The sequence below is a fragment of the Tachypleus tridentatus genome, chromosome 2 (genome assembly GCF_004210375.1).
Source record: "Tachypleus tridentatus isolate NWPU-2018 chromosome 2, ASM421037v1, whole genome shotgun sequence".
NCBI lineage: Eukaryota > Metazoa > Arthropoda > Merostomata > Xiphosura > Limulidae > Tachypleus > Tachypleus tridentatus.
The window spans coordinates 28118415-28135690 of record NC_134826.1 but is presented as its reverse complement, the minus strand read 5'-3'; the positions used below and the strand labels follow the sequence as shown (position 1 = coordinate 28135690).

Sequence of the window (17276 nt, the reverse complement as noted above, 5' to 3'; positions counted from 1 at the left end):
TTTCATACTAATTTGTATCCGTTAACAATCACTGTAACCATTACAAATGTAATTTCTGCAATTTTCACAGTTGCCACTGACCTTTTGTCCAATAGTGACTTCCCCTGATACTGCTTTAAATCCAACACTTTCTGCTTTTGCTTGTAATTTTTGAGCAGCATTCTCTGCTGTGTCTTTCATTTTTGCAATAAAGCCTGAAATAACAAGTAAAACTGCCAACTTGCACCATTATTTTTTTACAATACATACAACTATAGTTGCTTAACAAAGCAACAAATAGTCTTGATTTTTTTTATCACAACAAAAACTTATCTTTGAATATTAATATTTGTGTTTGGTGGACTGAAACCTTAAAAAAACAGCTAAGCCACAGGCATATAAAATAATTTGTTTGACAGTATACTTTTATGTATATGTTTAAATAAGAATCAAATATTAAACTAACTTTAAAAGATCAAAAGTAGCAAAACTAATAGAACACATAGGTGTTTAATTCTCAATAAAATTGTAAATTATCTTGACTGTTTGAAAAAAAAAAGTGCATTATTTACCTGTCAGTTTTCTCTGCATTTCAGGAGAGCTGGACATACCAAGATACTTTTGGTATTCTGAATGTATTATTAAACCTTGGGCCTCGAGAGCACCAGGAGACATGGTAGAATATTCCTCTGTTAAAAGCTGAACTGGAAGAATAATAATAATAAAAAAACAACAACATATGTACATTTGTTTGTGTGTAGACATGTACACAAGTATATAATAACGATGGTCTGATAAATCATGATTCTTAATGACAAGTTCAGAAAAACCTACTGTTAAACTTTAATATTAATAAATTGTAAGAAGTCGTGCTTATGTTGGTGGCTTTAGAAGCTACCAAATATATATTTGTATATTGTATTTGAACATATGATGCAATATTAATCAGTAAAATTTTTCTTTGTAAAAATAATTAAAGCTTTATAGTAAAGGGAAAGGATTCATATATGTTTTAAACTTTTCTGAAGGAAAGTTATTTCATTCTGAATAAAAATATAATACAAGCTGATCGAGAAGGCCCTGTGAAGAAGAGCCAAGACTAAGTTTGATTTGAACAACTTTTTCAGAAAAGTTTCAAAGTGTGTGTACAAACCAGTGAGTTTTCTTTTTGTAAATGGAGGTACTAAATTCATTGTGATTTTCAATTTCACAAGGGTGTTTAGAGTCTAGATGGTCAAAAACCTATCAATGTCTCCATGGTAATGGAAAAGCAAGAATGTAACATCTACATACCTTTTGTAGAGCACAGGTGTGACATTAAAAGAACATTTGTTCTGCCTATATGTGCTCATGATGTCAAAGAGAGATGTTAAATAACAAAAGTTCTGGTGATCAACCCATCACAATGTTACACTCGTGCTCTAAAAAAGGTACGTAAACAATACGTTTTTACACTTCAATAACCATGAACACACTGACAAATTCTCCAATCACTTAAACTCTCAACAACCTAATATAAAATTTACTTGTGAAATTAAAAATAAAAACAATATTACTTTAACATTGAGGTTGAAAAAGATACAATGAACTTTGCACATTCACTTACAGAAAGAAATTTATTAGTTTATATGTATGCTTTTAAAGTTTCTGACAAAATCATTCAAACTAAACTTACTCCTAACACTTCTTCACAGTGCCTGTTCAAATTGCTTGGATTATATTTCCATTCATAAGGATATAAACTTTCTTCAGAATACCTTAAAAAACTGAGTATTGTAATCTTTATTCGAAAACTTAACATGTAACACCGTATAAAGTAGAGAACTCCATCTGTTAATAACCATTCATGTTCCAAATTCCCTTTAACATTTATTATTCTTTACCTTGGAAAACAAAGTATTTTTGTTAAAACCTATCTTACCAAGTTACTTAGAAATTAGTACCCACCAACGATTAAACTCCATAAATTATCACTTTACATTAGTATCTTTTTTTTTAAAACTAAAGATACCTTACATTCATTATTATGTTCAAAAGTCATATATGAATACACATGTGGTGCCTATAAAGCCATCTACATAGGCAATATCATTTACAAATATGCACTTTGGAACACATGGGAGTTTCTAACAGAACTGGACTTCAAACTCCACTACAATCTCCAATATACTCTAAAAACAAAACATCATCACACCTCATTTCCTTAGCAAACTTTTCAGTCCTACCTTATGGTTATTATGATCTCAAAATATATATAGATTATGAATGAAAATTCAAGCCTCAACAGGAATTCAAACTCATCCTACCTTGCTGTATTTAAATAACTCTTACTGTTTAATAATTTTCAAACATTATGTATTTTCATATTAGTGGTTATTCTAAAAATTGTTCAATTCATTATTTTCATAGATCTGCTATAAATATAACAGATATGATACATGCGATTCCAAAACGTTCATAAAAGATGTTTACAAATGCTGACACTGGTTCTACACTTATCCAGTAAACAAATTTGAGAATTTCCTCTAGAGATTAATCAAAAACATGAATATAAAGTGCTCATAAAGATTCAGTAACAAAATAGCTTCTCTATATAACATGATGTAAACTGAAGTTCTGCATAAACACAGAAGTGAAGCTAAAATTAATTCACTTTATTTTACAGTCTATGGCAAATACATCCCTGTATTACACAGTAATTACAATATAAGAGGATGCACTTCTAGTGACAATGAGGACAGGTGCACATGATAACAAAGGCAAGTGCAATAGAGCAAAATCCAGAGAGATGTGGTATAAATGGTTAACTTCAGAAAAAGACTTCACAGAAACAATCAAGCTGTTGAAGAACCTGTTACCAAAGTATTATCAGTGATAGAGCCACCAGTAGAATCTCTTAACCACCTACCTGAAGAGAATCCTTCATCCTTGTAATAAAACAAAAAAATGGTGATTTGGAGTAAAAAAGTCATTTCATCTTTGTACTATACGTCAAGGAACATAAAACCACCAAAATGGTTTGGTCAGTAAATAAGAAGACACCAAAGATTTCTGTACTTTGTTCAAAATTTAAATTAATGATTTTAATATATATATATTTATAATAATGTTATTAACTGTCAGTTGTGTAATACATTCTACCAGATGAGCTGCTTAAAATTTTATGTAAACATTATAATTGATCAGTCTTGATTGTGAGTGACAGGCAAACCAGAGAGGCATCTACAACCACTCTGCCTAAGGCCAATAGTTGAGTATCCTTGCATGTATATCATGCAATACTTAAATTTATATAGTAATTTAGAAAATTTCAAAAATCTTCATTTAGTATGATTCCATACAGGTTTTCATAAGCATGTAGCCCAGAAAATAATTATTTTTATTAATGTAGCATACCCTACTGACTGAGGAAATGATACCTAGAAGTTACAGCATTAACCATATTGTATGAGAAACACCAGTGCAGCACTAATTGTCATGGGTAAATCCAGCAATTCTTATCAAGTAAAGAGTGTTAGATTAATGCAGTTTTACAAGGTTTTCAAAGTGATAATTTAGATAATAATACAGACTCTTTTACCACTTTACATGTAGTCTGTTTATTTTATTAGTCTAAAATCTGTCATATAGCTAAACTTAGCATTACTTTGTAATTTTCCTAATTGATGCTCTAATTAGAAAGCAGACCTAAAACTTGTATAGAAATTAGTTTCACCTGAAAATATCAGGATAGGTAGGAAGAAAGAATTCTGATGCTATGACCACATGATTTATATAGTTGTTTTTTGCTAATGTATATTTTAGCCCTCACTCAACCCCTAGATTTTGTCCTCATTTTTAAAAGAGGAGCAACAAAAAAGTGATTCAGGTAGGTAAGTATTGTTAAGGCTGAACCCAAAATCATGCAGTCCTACTCCTCATGTTGAGTCTTGTCAGCTATCTCTGAATTCCACTGATATTGCAGATAAGACACAACATGATAACAGAAACAGTTGTAGCCATGTTGTGCTAATCATTTGAACTTATGAAGAAAATTAGGTGATCCACTGGGCTGAATTCCAGACTTGGAAGAGGACCAAACTGAGAGTCTTGCCATTTAATCTTACAAGACGAGGCATACTTTAATTTCCTTTCTGAACATCTCACAAAATGTTACTGAATTACATTCAAAATTAAACTAATTTACTATCAATATATTTTAATGAAATTAGATTATCAAATATGTTATAATTCACCTCTGTTTTTATAAACTGATATCAAAAGAAACTTCTAGAAAACGATTAAATCTAGTTTTGTTGTCACTTGATTCACTCTTGGTTAAAAATACCTGAGCTTTCATTTCTTCTATTTCAGCTCTACTGTACATAATGTAAACGTTTTCTTGCAGTTTGTTTATCAGTGATTTGAAATCTCTGAAGAAACAGTTATAAATATTCTCAAGTTCAACATAAGCCACACCCACTTTTGAAGTACATGTGGTGTTGCTAATTGACAATCTTAACTTGAATGGCTTGGTGATAACCTACAGAAAGAGCAGTTTTATCACTAGCATTTCAAGCTCAGCAGGAAGTGTAGGATACAAATCAGTTTAGAAATGAAAAGTTATGTGACAGTAAGTCCATTGTTGAGATCAGTGTCCCTAGTGATTGACTGTTTTTTCTCGCATATACTAGTCTGATAGAAGGCTAAATTTCATTTAAGTTTTATATTTTAGTTAATTATGTATTATTTATGTTTTAAAATTCATATTTGAAAAAAATTAAAGTTTTTTTAAAAATATCTTTAATCCTTGCCTTGATCTTCAAGACTTAGAAAAATAGGTGAGTACAAAATATTTTGCTGGAGGCTTAAGCATTTCTACTGATCATAATGTTATGTTGCCCACAGGCACCAACTGAAATGTGCTGATATAAATAATCAAAGACAAAGAAGAGCAAATGAAAATAAAACATTAAAAATAAACAAGTAAAAAGGTAAAAATGTGAAATTACTTATATAATCAAAGATATTTTAAGATCATTCATAAAGAGATAAAATGTATATATCCATTTCTTAATTTTTAACATATCATTGCACTATACTTTGATGATAATAACTAGTTATGTTAGAAAAATACAAATTTAAAAGTCTGTATAGTATTAAATAAAAACCCTACAACCTGAGGGCTTTCAAAAGATGGACTCTCCTTCTTTCGGGGCAAACTGGAAATCAGATGTAAATTGAGATGCAAATAACTGCATTAAATAAGTAATTAGCAATAGTAGAAAATATCACAATTTTATATTTTCCTCGAATAAAACAGCTTGTTTTTTCAAATAATTCTGTTCTCTATTCATACAGATTTTCAATGCTCACCACTAGCATTCTATCTCATGCTTCTGCATATCCACTTGTAAATAATTATGCAGAAATTCTCCACCAATAAGAGCATGACACAACTCCTGTCTTAACCAATGCCCTCTTCACATTTGCACTTGTTCATCACTAAGATTGGTCAGAAGATCTTCATCACCTATCATCAAGAGTGAAGAGGCTGGATGGGAAATGTGAGATGGGGAAGTAACTATTAAAAATACACTTCAGTTTTGTAGGAATATGTTAACTTCCAATATGATACTTAACCTCTGCTCATAAAGTAGCTACAATCTCACACTGAACTGCTGGAGGGCTGGTGAAAAAAAAAAAAAGTATCCCTCTTTAGGAAGTCCCCAAAAAGAGACCATGGGGTGTGGAATAAAAAAAAAAATTATTACACCTCAGTAGGAGACTAAATCACATCTTATTCAGGTATACTTTTTGATCTTTTATGAATGTGTTGTAAACATAAAAGGTAGGAAAACAATAAAACATCCCAAAATACATATCTATTAATAGTCCCCTGTGTTGGATGGCTAGGAAACAATAGACCTTAGTGGCAGTTCAACCTCAACTAACTCCTAGTGGTATCTGGAATAGTACATAAGTTCCAGAATAAGCAGAGGGTTACCTGAAAATTCACTTAAATTTTCACAAAAATCCTTCTCCTGCATGCATATCCAACCCAGCCAACACCTGATCCACCACAAACCAATGTACAGTGGATAATGAAGAGGAGAAAAAACCCAGGTTTATTTTTTGGAATGAAATGTGATGAGAGCAACATTACCTATGCACAATGCACACAGCTAGGTCTAATAGGGCTGAGCAAAGAATCTGTACTGATGATATGATAAACGTTCACATTGCACTGGCAACAACAAACTGAGCACATATTTGTAAGAAAGTTTTTAAGGTAATTCTTGGCAAAGCCATGATGCAAACCTTGGTGTAACAGGTATCCTTATTCCGATATATGCACTTTCTGTCACAGTCCAGTATGAAGTAATAACTTCCCGCCAGTAATTACATGAAAAAAAGCCTGCTGGGACAGCTGTAACTACTACATCTGGGATGAACTGATCTAATAACTTCCAACAGATTTAGCAAGAAAAATATCAATGGTTAACCAGCCACTAAAACAATCTAGCACTGTGATTTAACCATACTGGTTTACAGTTAATTCTTTCTTCATGGACTTGGTTGAACTGACCAACTACATGACCACTTTGTACTTTTTTAAAGTCATTATAGTTTTGATACTACTAACTTTTAATGTAGTAAATGTATTTTCACAAAATTTAGCAGACTCTTAGTATGCATTACAAGTCTTTTACATACCAAATATCAAACTTTTTAGTGATGTATTCTTAATAAACATAAAAAAAAAGATATTTCCATGAAGATATTGAGACTTTTCTCTTTAGAAGGAAGAGTAGAAAGTAATTTTTAAAAGATCAAATATCAGTTGCACAATCTCTAAAGCCTCTTAACTATATTTTAAATATTTTTCAGGAAAACTTCATACTTTATCTGTTATTTTCTCTATCCAGACTCTAAACAAGGTTGGTCAATTTGACAGACCACATAACCACCAAAAAAATCTTAAAGAACTTTTTTCTTTCCAGAATGATTTCAAATTCTAACATAAAACTTCATTTCTTTATCCCAAGTAGCTTTAAACTCATAACAGTACACATTAATTTATACTTAAATTGCATTGTTTTATTGGTCTTTTGGCTATATCTAAGTATTATTTGCATCATTGTAAGTTGTAAATCACTTGGGAAATGTGCTGCTCACATTATAATATCAAGTTACATTATCCATGAGCTACGTACTTGCTTGACTCATGAAATATTTTTGTATTATTATTTATTTTACCTAAACTGAAATAATTTATTATTTTTACATTTGTAGTTACATTTATAACAATGAATAAAAAATACAAGATATAAAGTACTTACCTAGGCTTTTGTTTTGGTTTTTTGCTGTAAACTGTCAATGATACTTAACCCTACACTTTCATATACAAATGGCAATAGTGCACTAAATAACACACCAAAAATACAGAATAATAACTTGCAAAAAAGCAGATAATGTCCCACAGCTAACACAATTTTCTGGCTCTCTCTCTAACTATGCAACAAAAGCCATTACATATTCATCTAAGCTAGTCAATATGTCTCCTGAAACAATGAAACTAGTACTTAAAAAAATAATAATGACAATTTTCTGTACAAAAAACAACATATTGTAATATATTATTTGATAGATGAAAACTCTGGCTTTATATTTGTTATGAATAATACAGTATTAAACATAAGAGAGAACTATCAGCAAATTCTACATGAGAAGATGTGACAAACGGAGGTAGAAAAATAGGGTCTGATTTTCCATCTGATGGCTCTGTAACCAAACAAGATTAAAGTCTAGAAAAAGTTATGCTTTGTTTGAGTGATGAGAAAATTACAGTGAATAATTTAATTTAAATTTTATATTTATTGGAGGAGGTGATGGATAAATTAAATAAAGGATGCCTAAAGAAAAAATGTCACTTATCACACTGTGTGATATTTGCAGAAAAGAATGCTCATGCAGAGAAGATTAATGAGTTCCACATCTGTCACAGGAATATATGCCACAGCCTCTAATAATGTGGGAGCAAGGCATCTGTTTTACTTGTGGTTTAATGGGGCTGTGGTTGAAGAAATGCGTGTACTTTGCCAATCAGCAAATGAGGCAAGACTATTACATACAGCTCCAAATCTAGCCACTGCTGTGAAGGACCACAACAAGACAACTTGCACTGAAAAGGATGAATTCCTGGTTGACAGCTAGAATAGTAGTGAACCTCACAGTATATAAAGTAAGAATACCACTATGGCCAGTGAATAATGACTTCATTCTAGTAAATGGTAACAGACTAGACATTAGAGAAGTACATTTCTAACTTTGTCTACAAAATATCATCACAGAATAAAGGTAGTTGTCTCAAACAGTAATATATGGTATAGACACCCTTGGTAAAGACTTAATGTAGAAATTACCTGTTAGTTCAACTGCAAAATAAATGAGTTGAGAATCCCCAGAAAAATTGTTCAACATCAACCAGAATGACCTCAAAAAGTGTATTATGCGAGTATATGTAACAGATGTTATAACTATTCCTCCATATAAACACCCAAGTGGATTTTCATGGTTACTACAGACAAAGATCAGTGTGACAGTATCATGTAAAGTGTTTATAGAAGCCATAAAGGAAATGTATTGTTTCCTATCTAGTAAGCAAATAGGTTTACTTTGGATAGTTGTGTTCCTAATGAGAGATGAAATCCAGTTTGTGGAAATATCCAATACTAGCAGAAATGCTGAGGTTATGTCCATTACATTATGGTAAATAGCAAGCACTCTCTTTTCAAAAATCTAAAGATGGATGAAGATTGTATAACTAATTTAGCAAAAGCAACCCAGTGATTTGTTGATTTAAACTGTGTATTTGTGGGGCCACTTGAATGACTGAGTAAAAATATGGTGACTTGCCATCACCCAGATGTAAGTGATACACATGAGATAAAGCATTCCCTGTACATGATTACTTAAAGTGCTAGGAACATTACCAGCATGATAAATAGCAGATGTTAAATGACAGAGTTACACAACTTTTAGAGAGTACTTGGTCATCACTAGTGGTGATTAGCATGAAGTAAGGAAGCTATATTAAGGCTTTATGTCAAATTTTAAACAGTGAATGCAATATCACACATGAAAATTTACTTCTACCACAAGCAGGTGAATGTCTGGAGACATTACAAGATTTCATGGAAATATCTCTGCTACTAATGCTGGTTAAGAAATTAACATATTTATAATGGAGAACAAATATTTTCCTGAAGAACAGTCAACTATTCAAAACTGATTGGGTTGTGGGTGTCATTTGAAAAATCTTCTGCTATCAAGGAAAAGCTTAAAAAGGTAATCTGAGAAGTATGGAGTAGTGGAAACCTTTTATGAACTACTAGAGTATTGGAGACTGTGCAATGGTAAGATATGTATATAACGAAATCTATGCGTGTGGTCTTATGGATATAAACATTACGTTAAGTCTTTCATGAGCAACATATTACTTAACTGAATTAATTACACAGATAACACAAAAGTGAACAACAAGAACTTGGAGACAAAGGATTTTATATCAGTGTCAAGAACTGATAATTGTGATAAGTGGCCTGAAAGGAATTATTTAAAAATGCTATGTGCTTTTTATTTTTGTTAATTCTCAGAACCCGTACCTAAAAACAAAGAAAAATATGTTATAACATGTCCACCACATCCAGTGCTGACAAAACTTTTTATTCAACATAAGGACTGGTCAGAACATGACAGACATAGCAATGGTCCAGGTGTTACATGTATCACCACTTTTATGAGTCATGTAAGTTATGGTTTGATGGTAAATACTTAAGAATTTTAAGAAACTACAGCAGTGAAAGTAGAAAATGGATTATATAAATTCATCCAAATTAAGAGAGGTGTAAGAGGCAAGGCTGTATCTTTTCATCCAACTTGTTTAATTTGTAGAGGGAGAAATTCCTGAAGCAGACTAGGGATTTACCAAGGCTGAATCACTAGAAAACAAAATTTGAACTTGTATTATGATGATGATAAAGATTTACAATTGCTCATTCAGAAGAGAAACTGCAAAAAGAAAAAAAGAGAAGAGAAAAAGTTGTTAGCGAAAGTGAAAAGAAGAGAAAAAGTTGTTAGCGAAAGTGAAAAGATGGGTTTAAATATTAATTGTAGGAAAATAGAATACTCGGTAATTACAAAGAAGAAGAACATTCCTAAATGAAATGTCAAAGTATATAAGAAACAGATAAGGTGGGCAAATAAATTCAACTGCCTGGGAAGCTGAATAACATCAGATGGTAATTATGATAATGCAATAAAACAGAAAATAGGGATAGTAAAGGATGCATTTCCAAAAATGTAAAATATATTGACAAAGAGGAAATCTTCTATGGGATGACACTAATAGTTTTGATTGCAGTGTTATACCAATTCTTATGATGCTCCTTAACCATAACTCAATTGCTTCAATTCTCCTTTCCATACTTGGTAGTATTGTCCAACATTCTGATGCATACAGGAGAGAGATGACGATTAATAATAGAAACAGAAAGATAGAGTTACTTTGACAAGTTATGAAGAAATAAAATCTACTTGTTAATGGAAAGAATAAAAGAATTCCATGGAAAAATACAAAATATTTATGTGAGCAGCCTATCTAAATGGATGAATCACTGGAAAACCAGCACACTATTCTTTATATGCCAGGAGAGGTGTGAAACCACCACAGCATAAATGAGTGAAAACTTATTACTACATTAGTAACTCTAAGAACTCATGTTATGGCATGTCAACCACACAACAACTGCATCACTCTATGTTTATACTAGAAAACAAAATATTTAGATTTTGACTCACAAATTCCAGCAGGTAGTGAATGTTCATGGAAGATAAAAACACACACTATATCCTAAAGAAAGTACAATTTTATCTGGTATTTCTCATAATGAGTAAGTAGTGTAAATTTCAACTGGATTGAATTTAATTCATGGTGACAAGATTTAAACATTCATAGCTAAGTGAAATTAAAAGTAGCTTAAATATTATAATAGTTACCACCTTGGTGTTACAAGCGTTATTTGACTGTGATAGTTTCAGTCATGCAGATTGAAACAGCTTTGATAAGTGTTACATATTATAATTTTATTTTGGGTGAGCCTCTGATTTATTATGTACGTAACATATTACTATTTCAAGTAACCAGAAATTTGAATTTAGTAGTTAATTAACAGTTAATATGCATCAAGTTTATGTTTATTGTTTATATAAACAATTTCCTTTTTTAACACAAATATATTTTAATTAATATACAAACATAAAAACAAGACAACTTATTATAATGTTTATTACTAATAGTTATTACAAATGATGGTTTTATGCAACAGTTTTAGAATCTTACAGACAACACTGAGTCTTGTATCCTATCAAGAACTAAATGAACAAATTAATTCCAAGTTGATTCTCTTGCACCTTGCATATGCTGGCTAGGCTTGACTTTCCTCACGCTGCTATAAGTTCACTTCTTACCAATGGAGATATTTAATGTCCTTGCAGAATTACTAATGTCCAAAGCTATTCTTTGAAGTCGAATGGCTTATAATGTTCGAAATCTGTAAACGTTCCCGTTCCAATTCTGTAGTTTTCTGATTAATAGACGTCAATAACACATATAGCTTCCTAGGCCTGCATACACACTGACTGTAGCTGTCCAACAATATGATTATCTTTTTTTATACAAATAATGCAAGTGTCTAGAACCTTCACCAAAGTTTGCTTGGCAACAATGGTCTAACAAGTTTTCATAAAAATACAGTTTTTTTTCTCACTTTCAATAATTCTCTACAAGTTTTGAGAATAGACGGGACTTGTGCAATACACAGCCAAGAATGTACATCACGTGCAAAGAAGAAAACTATACAGACACAAGCGTAGGTACTAAAACAAATGCATAATGATAAATCTGTTACATAAGTACATAGCTTTACTGAATATTTCATTTATATTTAAATAGAATACATAGAAATTAACACCCATATGGTAGAAACTTTGTAAAACATGCCAAAATGTGTAAATAAAATACTAACTGAAACTATATTCCTATCAAAAGACAATGGAGGTATTGGTGAAGGCTAACAGTCATAGATAATGGTCTCTTTCTATCAGATGATGAGAAAAAGAATGAGGTCAGGTGAAAAAGTAAGCCATGTTTACCAGTTGTGCAGCAGGGACAACAAAAAGAAGCAACACTACAGCAGTTGTTGAAGGAGGATAGATCTGATATAGCTTGGGGTATGTTCCACAGAGGATATAATGAATGTGTACACCTAAAGTCCACAGAATTTTTTTTTCATCAACATCCAAGATTTAAGTTCGTGGTTGTAACCAGACATTACAACTGTTTAACAGTTTTTCACTAAATGTGATATGCATGCAGCACACTGAAACTGTCAGTTTGTGGTGTTTTAATACTGTTTAATATGTAGAGTTGATTTCCTTCAAAATACCAGCAGTTTAAAACAATACATAAACATTTATATTACTACTTCACAAATTGTCACATCAACCACTTTGTGCCAGGCTTAATTTGCAAATGAGCTCAAAGAAGTTTGTGTTTTTAATTTGCCTTTTGGAAGCCTACACTTATATATTAATGAAACAAGTTTTTTTTCATGATCTGATATTATATTTCCACACAGAAGATATTCAATAGATAAACGTTACATATCTGGATTTACATGATACATATTAATTTAGTGAAACTAGTGTAAACAAGAGGAGTACTTTTATTCAGTGTTGATACAAAATATGATATGATACAAAATTGAGAATTAAATAAAAAAAAAATATTAGTAGAAATAGCATTGTCAATGCCATCTAGCAAACACTGATTGTAATACATGTTAACACGTAAATAAACTTATGCATATAATTACAGATATGGTGAGAAACTCTTTGACTGAATTTTCTTCTTAATTATGTGTTAATTATTCTCTTCTATATAAATAAAGCTATTTATCAGAAACACACAAAAAAATGTTAGGTTAGTGTATGCGTTATTACTATTTGTAATTCTACTATGTCAAAAATATCTTCAAGGATAAGTAAAAATAATCTGACATTGAAGTATCACTCATTACTACCTACATTTAAAGAACATTGCACTTAGTATTATTCAAGACATGTTTTTACTTACCAGTCACTCCTTGTAAGAAAATATATTAACAAACACAGCTGATGGTAGCAAAAGTGACATAGGAATTCTAACAACTACAGCTTAATCATAAGTTTTCTTGTCTTTTTCAAAACTCTAAAAATTTACTAATAAAATTATATTACAGAAAATTAAGTAATGTTTTTCTCAGAAGAAAAATCTACTTCAGTCAATTCTCACTTACCTATCAGAGCTTCTATATCAAAACATAAAACATGACTGTCTTGATCTTTTGGATTAGTTCGTAATCCCTGAATCAAAAGTGGATGAGCTCGAGAACGATATGAAATATCAATTCCATCAGAAGGAAGTCCAAACTGAGGTGTATGTTGTGGCTGTTGTTGGGCATGAAGTTGACTGAGCCCTCTTTGTGCAGCATGTCGAATGGCAGCTAAATTTCTGTGACGAAGTCCACGAAAAAAATGAACAGCAGGATTTGTCATTCGGTCAGTGATTGTTGTAACATTTTCATCACAAGCAAATAGGATTTCTTCAGCCATAAGACCTTGTACTACACGATCAAGGTGCCCTATACGTTAAAATAAATTGAAAAAATCTAACACAAAATTATATCTTACACAAAGCACATTCCAAACTGCAAATCACAGAGTAATGGTTTTGTATCAGAAATATACGATAATAAAACTTAAAATGACTAATAAAGTAAAAATTTTAACAGATGACATCTTTCCTTCAGTTTTATCAGAGGTACAAGTTCATTACTATTAGATAAAAAAAAGTGAAACCAAAGTGCAGCTTTTCTTTTAAACACATTACTCTGAGAGAGTCTAAATAAAAAGTATAAAAATACAGAAAGAATTTGAATTTTACATGAAAATATCATCTTATGCACATGAGCTAATTGGACAGACTAGATCCCTTTATCATTCAAGTATAAAGGTAATTGGCTCCAATTAACTGATAAGATGAAAGGTAGTCAAGGCAATGACAACTGTTGCTGCAAATACTTCACACTAAAAATGAGACTGACTATCACTTTTATGACACACACACAGGAAATTGTGTGGGTTACATTTAACAGCATCACATCCAGATCTCTGGACTATATGCTCTTTAACAACGTACAACTTGGCAACACACACACAGAAACCTGTGAATACTCATTTATTAAAGAAATAACATAAACAATTATTACTATAGCCTTGATAACCTTGTACAAAAACAATAAAGGCACCATGCTGTTACCTTGAATTATATTTGATGGAATCAAAACAGGTTTCAAAGTGTTATTTGAAGGAAATCTCTACTTGTTTAGCCCCTTTGTTATTGGTCACAGGCAAAGTTATTGTGTTTATTGACTTGCTTTGAAACTTTTAATGAAGTATTTTATAAATTTATGTCAATACGTTTAGAATCAAACTGTAGATTATACTATAAACTTTAACATTATTTATGAGTTAACTGCTTTATTTAAAAGTAAATATAAAAAAAAACATCTAAATATAGATTTGAGTGAGTCATGTAGTATGTTGAATGCAACAGTTTAAAATTAGGTGTTTGTGATGTCAAAATATGAAGTCTACAGTCATACAAAATAGAAACTCAAATTACCAATATTATCAAGCTAAAATATGAAATAATAATCTCCCATCTTTCTATTCCACTGAGATATGGCTTATGTACTGAATCAAACACAGTGACTCCATTCACCTCTTTCCATATTCTAAAACAGTCCCTTACATATGCTAACTTCAATATATGACATGCTAATAACCAATCAATACCTTAGAATGTCCCTAGAGCGAAAAGGCTACCACATTCTTTCAATCCAAGATTTCAAGGAGATAGGTTTTTGTCTTTAGTCTGCTTGAAGTTTCATATTTTTTGAAATCTAAATACATCTTAGTAGCTAAGCTTAATAAGTTATAGTCGAATTCTGTGGTACCAGCATAGTTATTTATGAGTTTTTGGTAAACTGTGCACATATATATAACTTCAAAAAAACTTTTGCTTGATATCCTCCATGTGCAAAATTATAAACAGCTTAGTAACCTATGTTCAGCAGGAACTGAGTACAAAAGTCATAGCAATTAGAAATAACTGTATGATTTACATCTTGATTTGTTCTATATTTTATAAACTAAATTTTATAATTTATTTCTAAATAGTAATAAACTATATACACATACATAATGTATAACAAATGAAATGTGACTGTATATTAAAAATACTAGTCCACTGAAACATAGACAAGATAGGGAAGGCTATACATTAATTTTATATTACTTAATACATAAGTGCACATGCACAGTATCAATGCAAGTTATATAATATTAGCTAGGCATGACTGGAAGGTCAATATAATAAAAAACAATATATGTTCATATATAGTGTTATGAGACTTGAGTTACTTAGATTCAACATTTCTATTTTTATGTTTTATGTTATAATATGTAGTCATTCTAGTAAAAAAGCAAATTTATATTTATTTCCTAATTTTTTTATGATGGTTACGAGGTTGGTCAAGTGACAGATCCCACAGAGTACAAAAAATAACAAAGCTTTACTGAAAACAAACGTCTGAAATGTATCAGGTCATCCCATAAGTAATGCTCGAAAACTTAATACAGAAAGTGCATCATTATTCCTGTCTTTGTAAAAGGCTTTAATGACTAAATATGTAGTAGGACGTTCAGACAAATAAAGGAAACTAACCCAACTCCATTTTTTCAGATCATTAATCAAATACTCCCTTAAGAAAATGGATGTATCTGAGGAGCACATCAGGCATATAATGCTTTACGAGTTTAAAAAAGGCAACACTGCAACAGAAACCACACAAAACATTCAACATCGTGAGTTGGAGCATAAGATGAGAAACTGTTATCCTGATCATATTCTGCATAGAAATGCACAGAGGCTGGAGCACAATGTTAGGTTCTGGGTCCCACTGCATGGAAGTGGTTTGCTTCTAGGACCCACCACATGAAGATGTAGATCCTAAGACAAACTGAGTAGCAAAGACATAACACAACCAACACATGAGGATTTATGTTGATTAGTCCAGCTCTAATACAAAACCACTCTCTTGTAACCAACATCTGTACGATGATAGGGTTAAAGTTTACACTCAGAGGGAAACTGCAGGGTGACAAGTCTACTGTAAAAAGAGTTTCATGAAAGATGGAAGTAATGGGGGAACCAACAGATACATGGGATGACCTGGACCAAATCTATACTAAGCTATCAGAAAATACAGGACAGAGAAGAAAAATCTGGCAAATCCTACAGTGAAGAGCTATTTGTTCACCAATACCTAATATCATGCATATAAAAAGTTATAAACATATCAAATGTATGTCAATTTGTATATGTAATCAAGCATTCATCTGATCAAATGGTATAACAATTTTTTACACTGCTGTCCTGAGTGCCTTGCAAGGGAACAATGTTGGGAATTCTGTACAAATAATGTTTATGAAGTTGGGGACTTCTGCCTCTGATATGGCTTCAACATGAAGGGCAGGAAGAATAAACAAACTATCCAAGACCTGCCACTACACATAATAATTCAGTATGCAAATCTGGATATTTTCAGTTTTAATTATTATTTTTGTAGAGTACACATGGTAAAAACTACCTGTGTAATTCTTTTTTTAATTATCCATTTTGTACAGCTTTGTGAAACTAAGCCTAGTCAGTAGACTGACTGTGCTATAAAAATATTCAGAAAAAGTCTCTTATATAACAATTAACAAGACTATTTATAAAATATCAATAACATACATAGTTTGTATTAGATAACGTACTTTAACACCTCATTACTACACTTATAACTTCTGTTGTTTTCTTAAATTTATCAATTTTCCAATGTCATAGGATTAAAATCCCAGCTTTATCAAATTTGACAATTTTATTGTAAATTGCAGCAATGAAGTTTTTTTAATGATTCAATAGAAGTGTGTAGACAAATTCACCCTAAATGTCAGAGTGATGAGGCTGACCTGCGGGTGGCAGAAAATCTCACACATGCATCAAGCAAATGTGGAAGATACTTGTACTTGCTAAATACAAAGTGATACACTCATATTGATCAAAACTGTTTAATATATATGCAACAAAATACACAGAATATAATACA

General features: G+C 31.3%; 1 protein-coding gene across 10 annotated transcripts in view; it reads right to left on the bottom strand.

The window, feature by feature from the left end:
• The window catches only part of Rbcn-3B (WD repeat-containing protein Rbcn-3B), a 233508-nt gene that overhangs the window by 65232 nt on the left and 151000 nt on the right, over positions 1–17276 (bottom strand). For all 10 annotated transcript variants that reach the window (XM_076481609.1, XM_076481650.1, XM_076481601.1 and 7 more), the window contains 3 exons: positions 13359–13703; positions 552–683; positions 82–194 (listed from right to left, as the gene is read on the bottom strand). In XM_076481609.1, coding sequence (XP_076337724.1) covers positions 82–194; positions 552–683; positions 13359–13703 — 590 coding nt within the window. The remainder of the gene's footprint in view (positions 1–81; positions 195–551; positions 684–13358; positions 13704–17276) is intronic.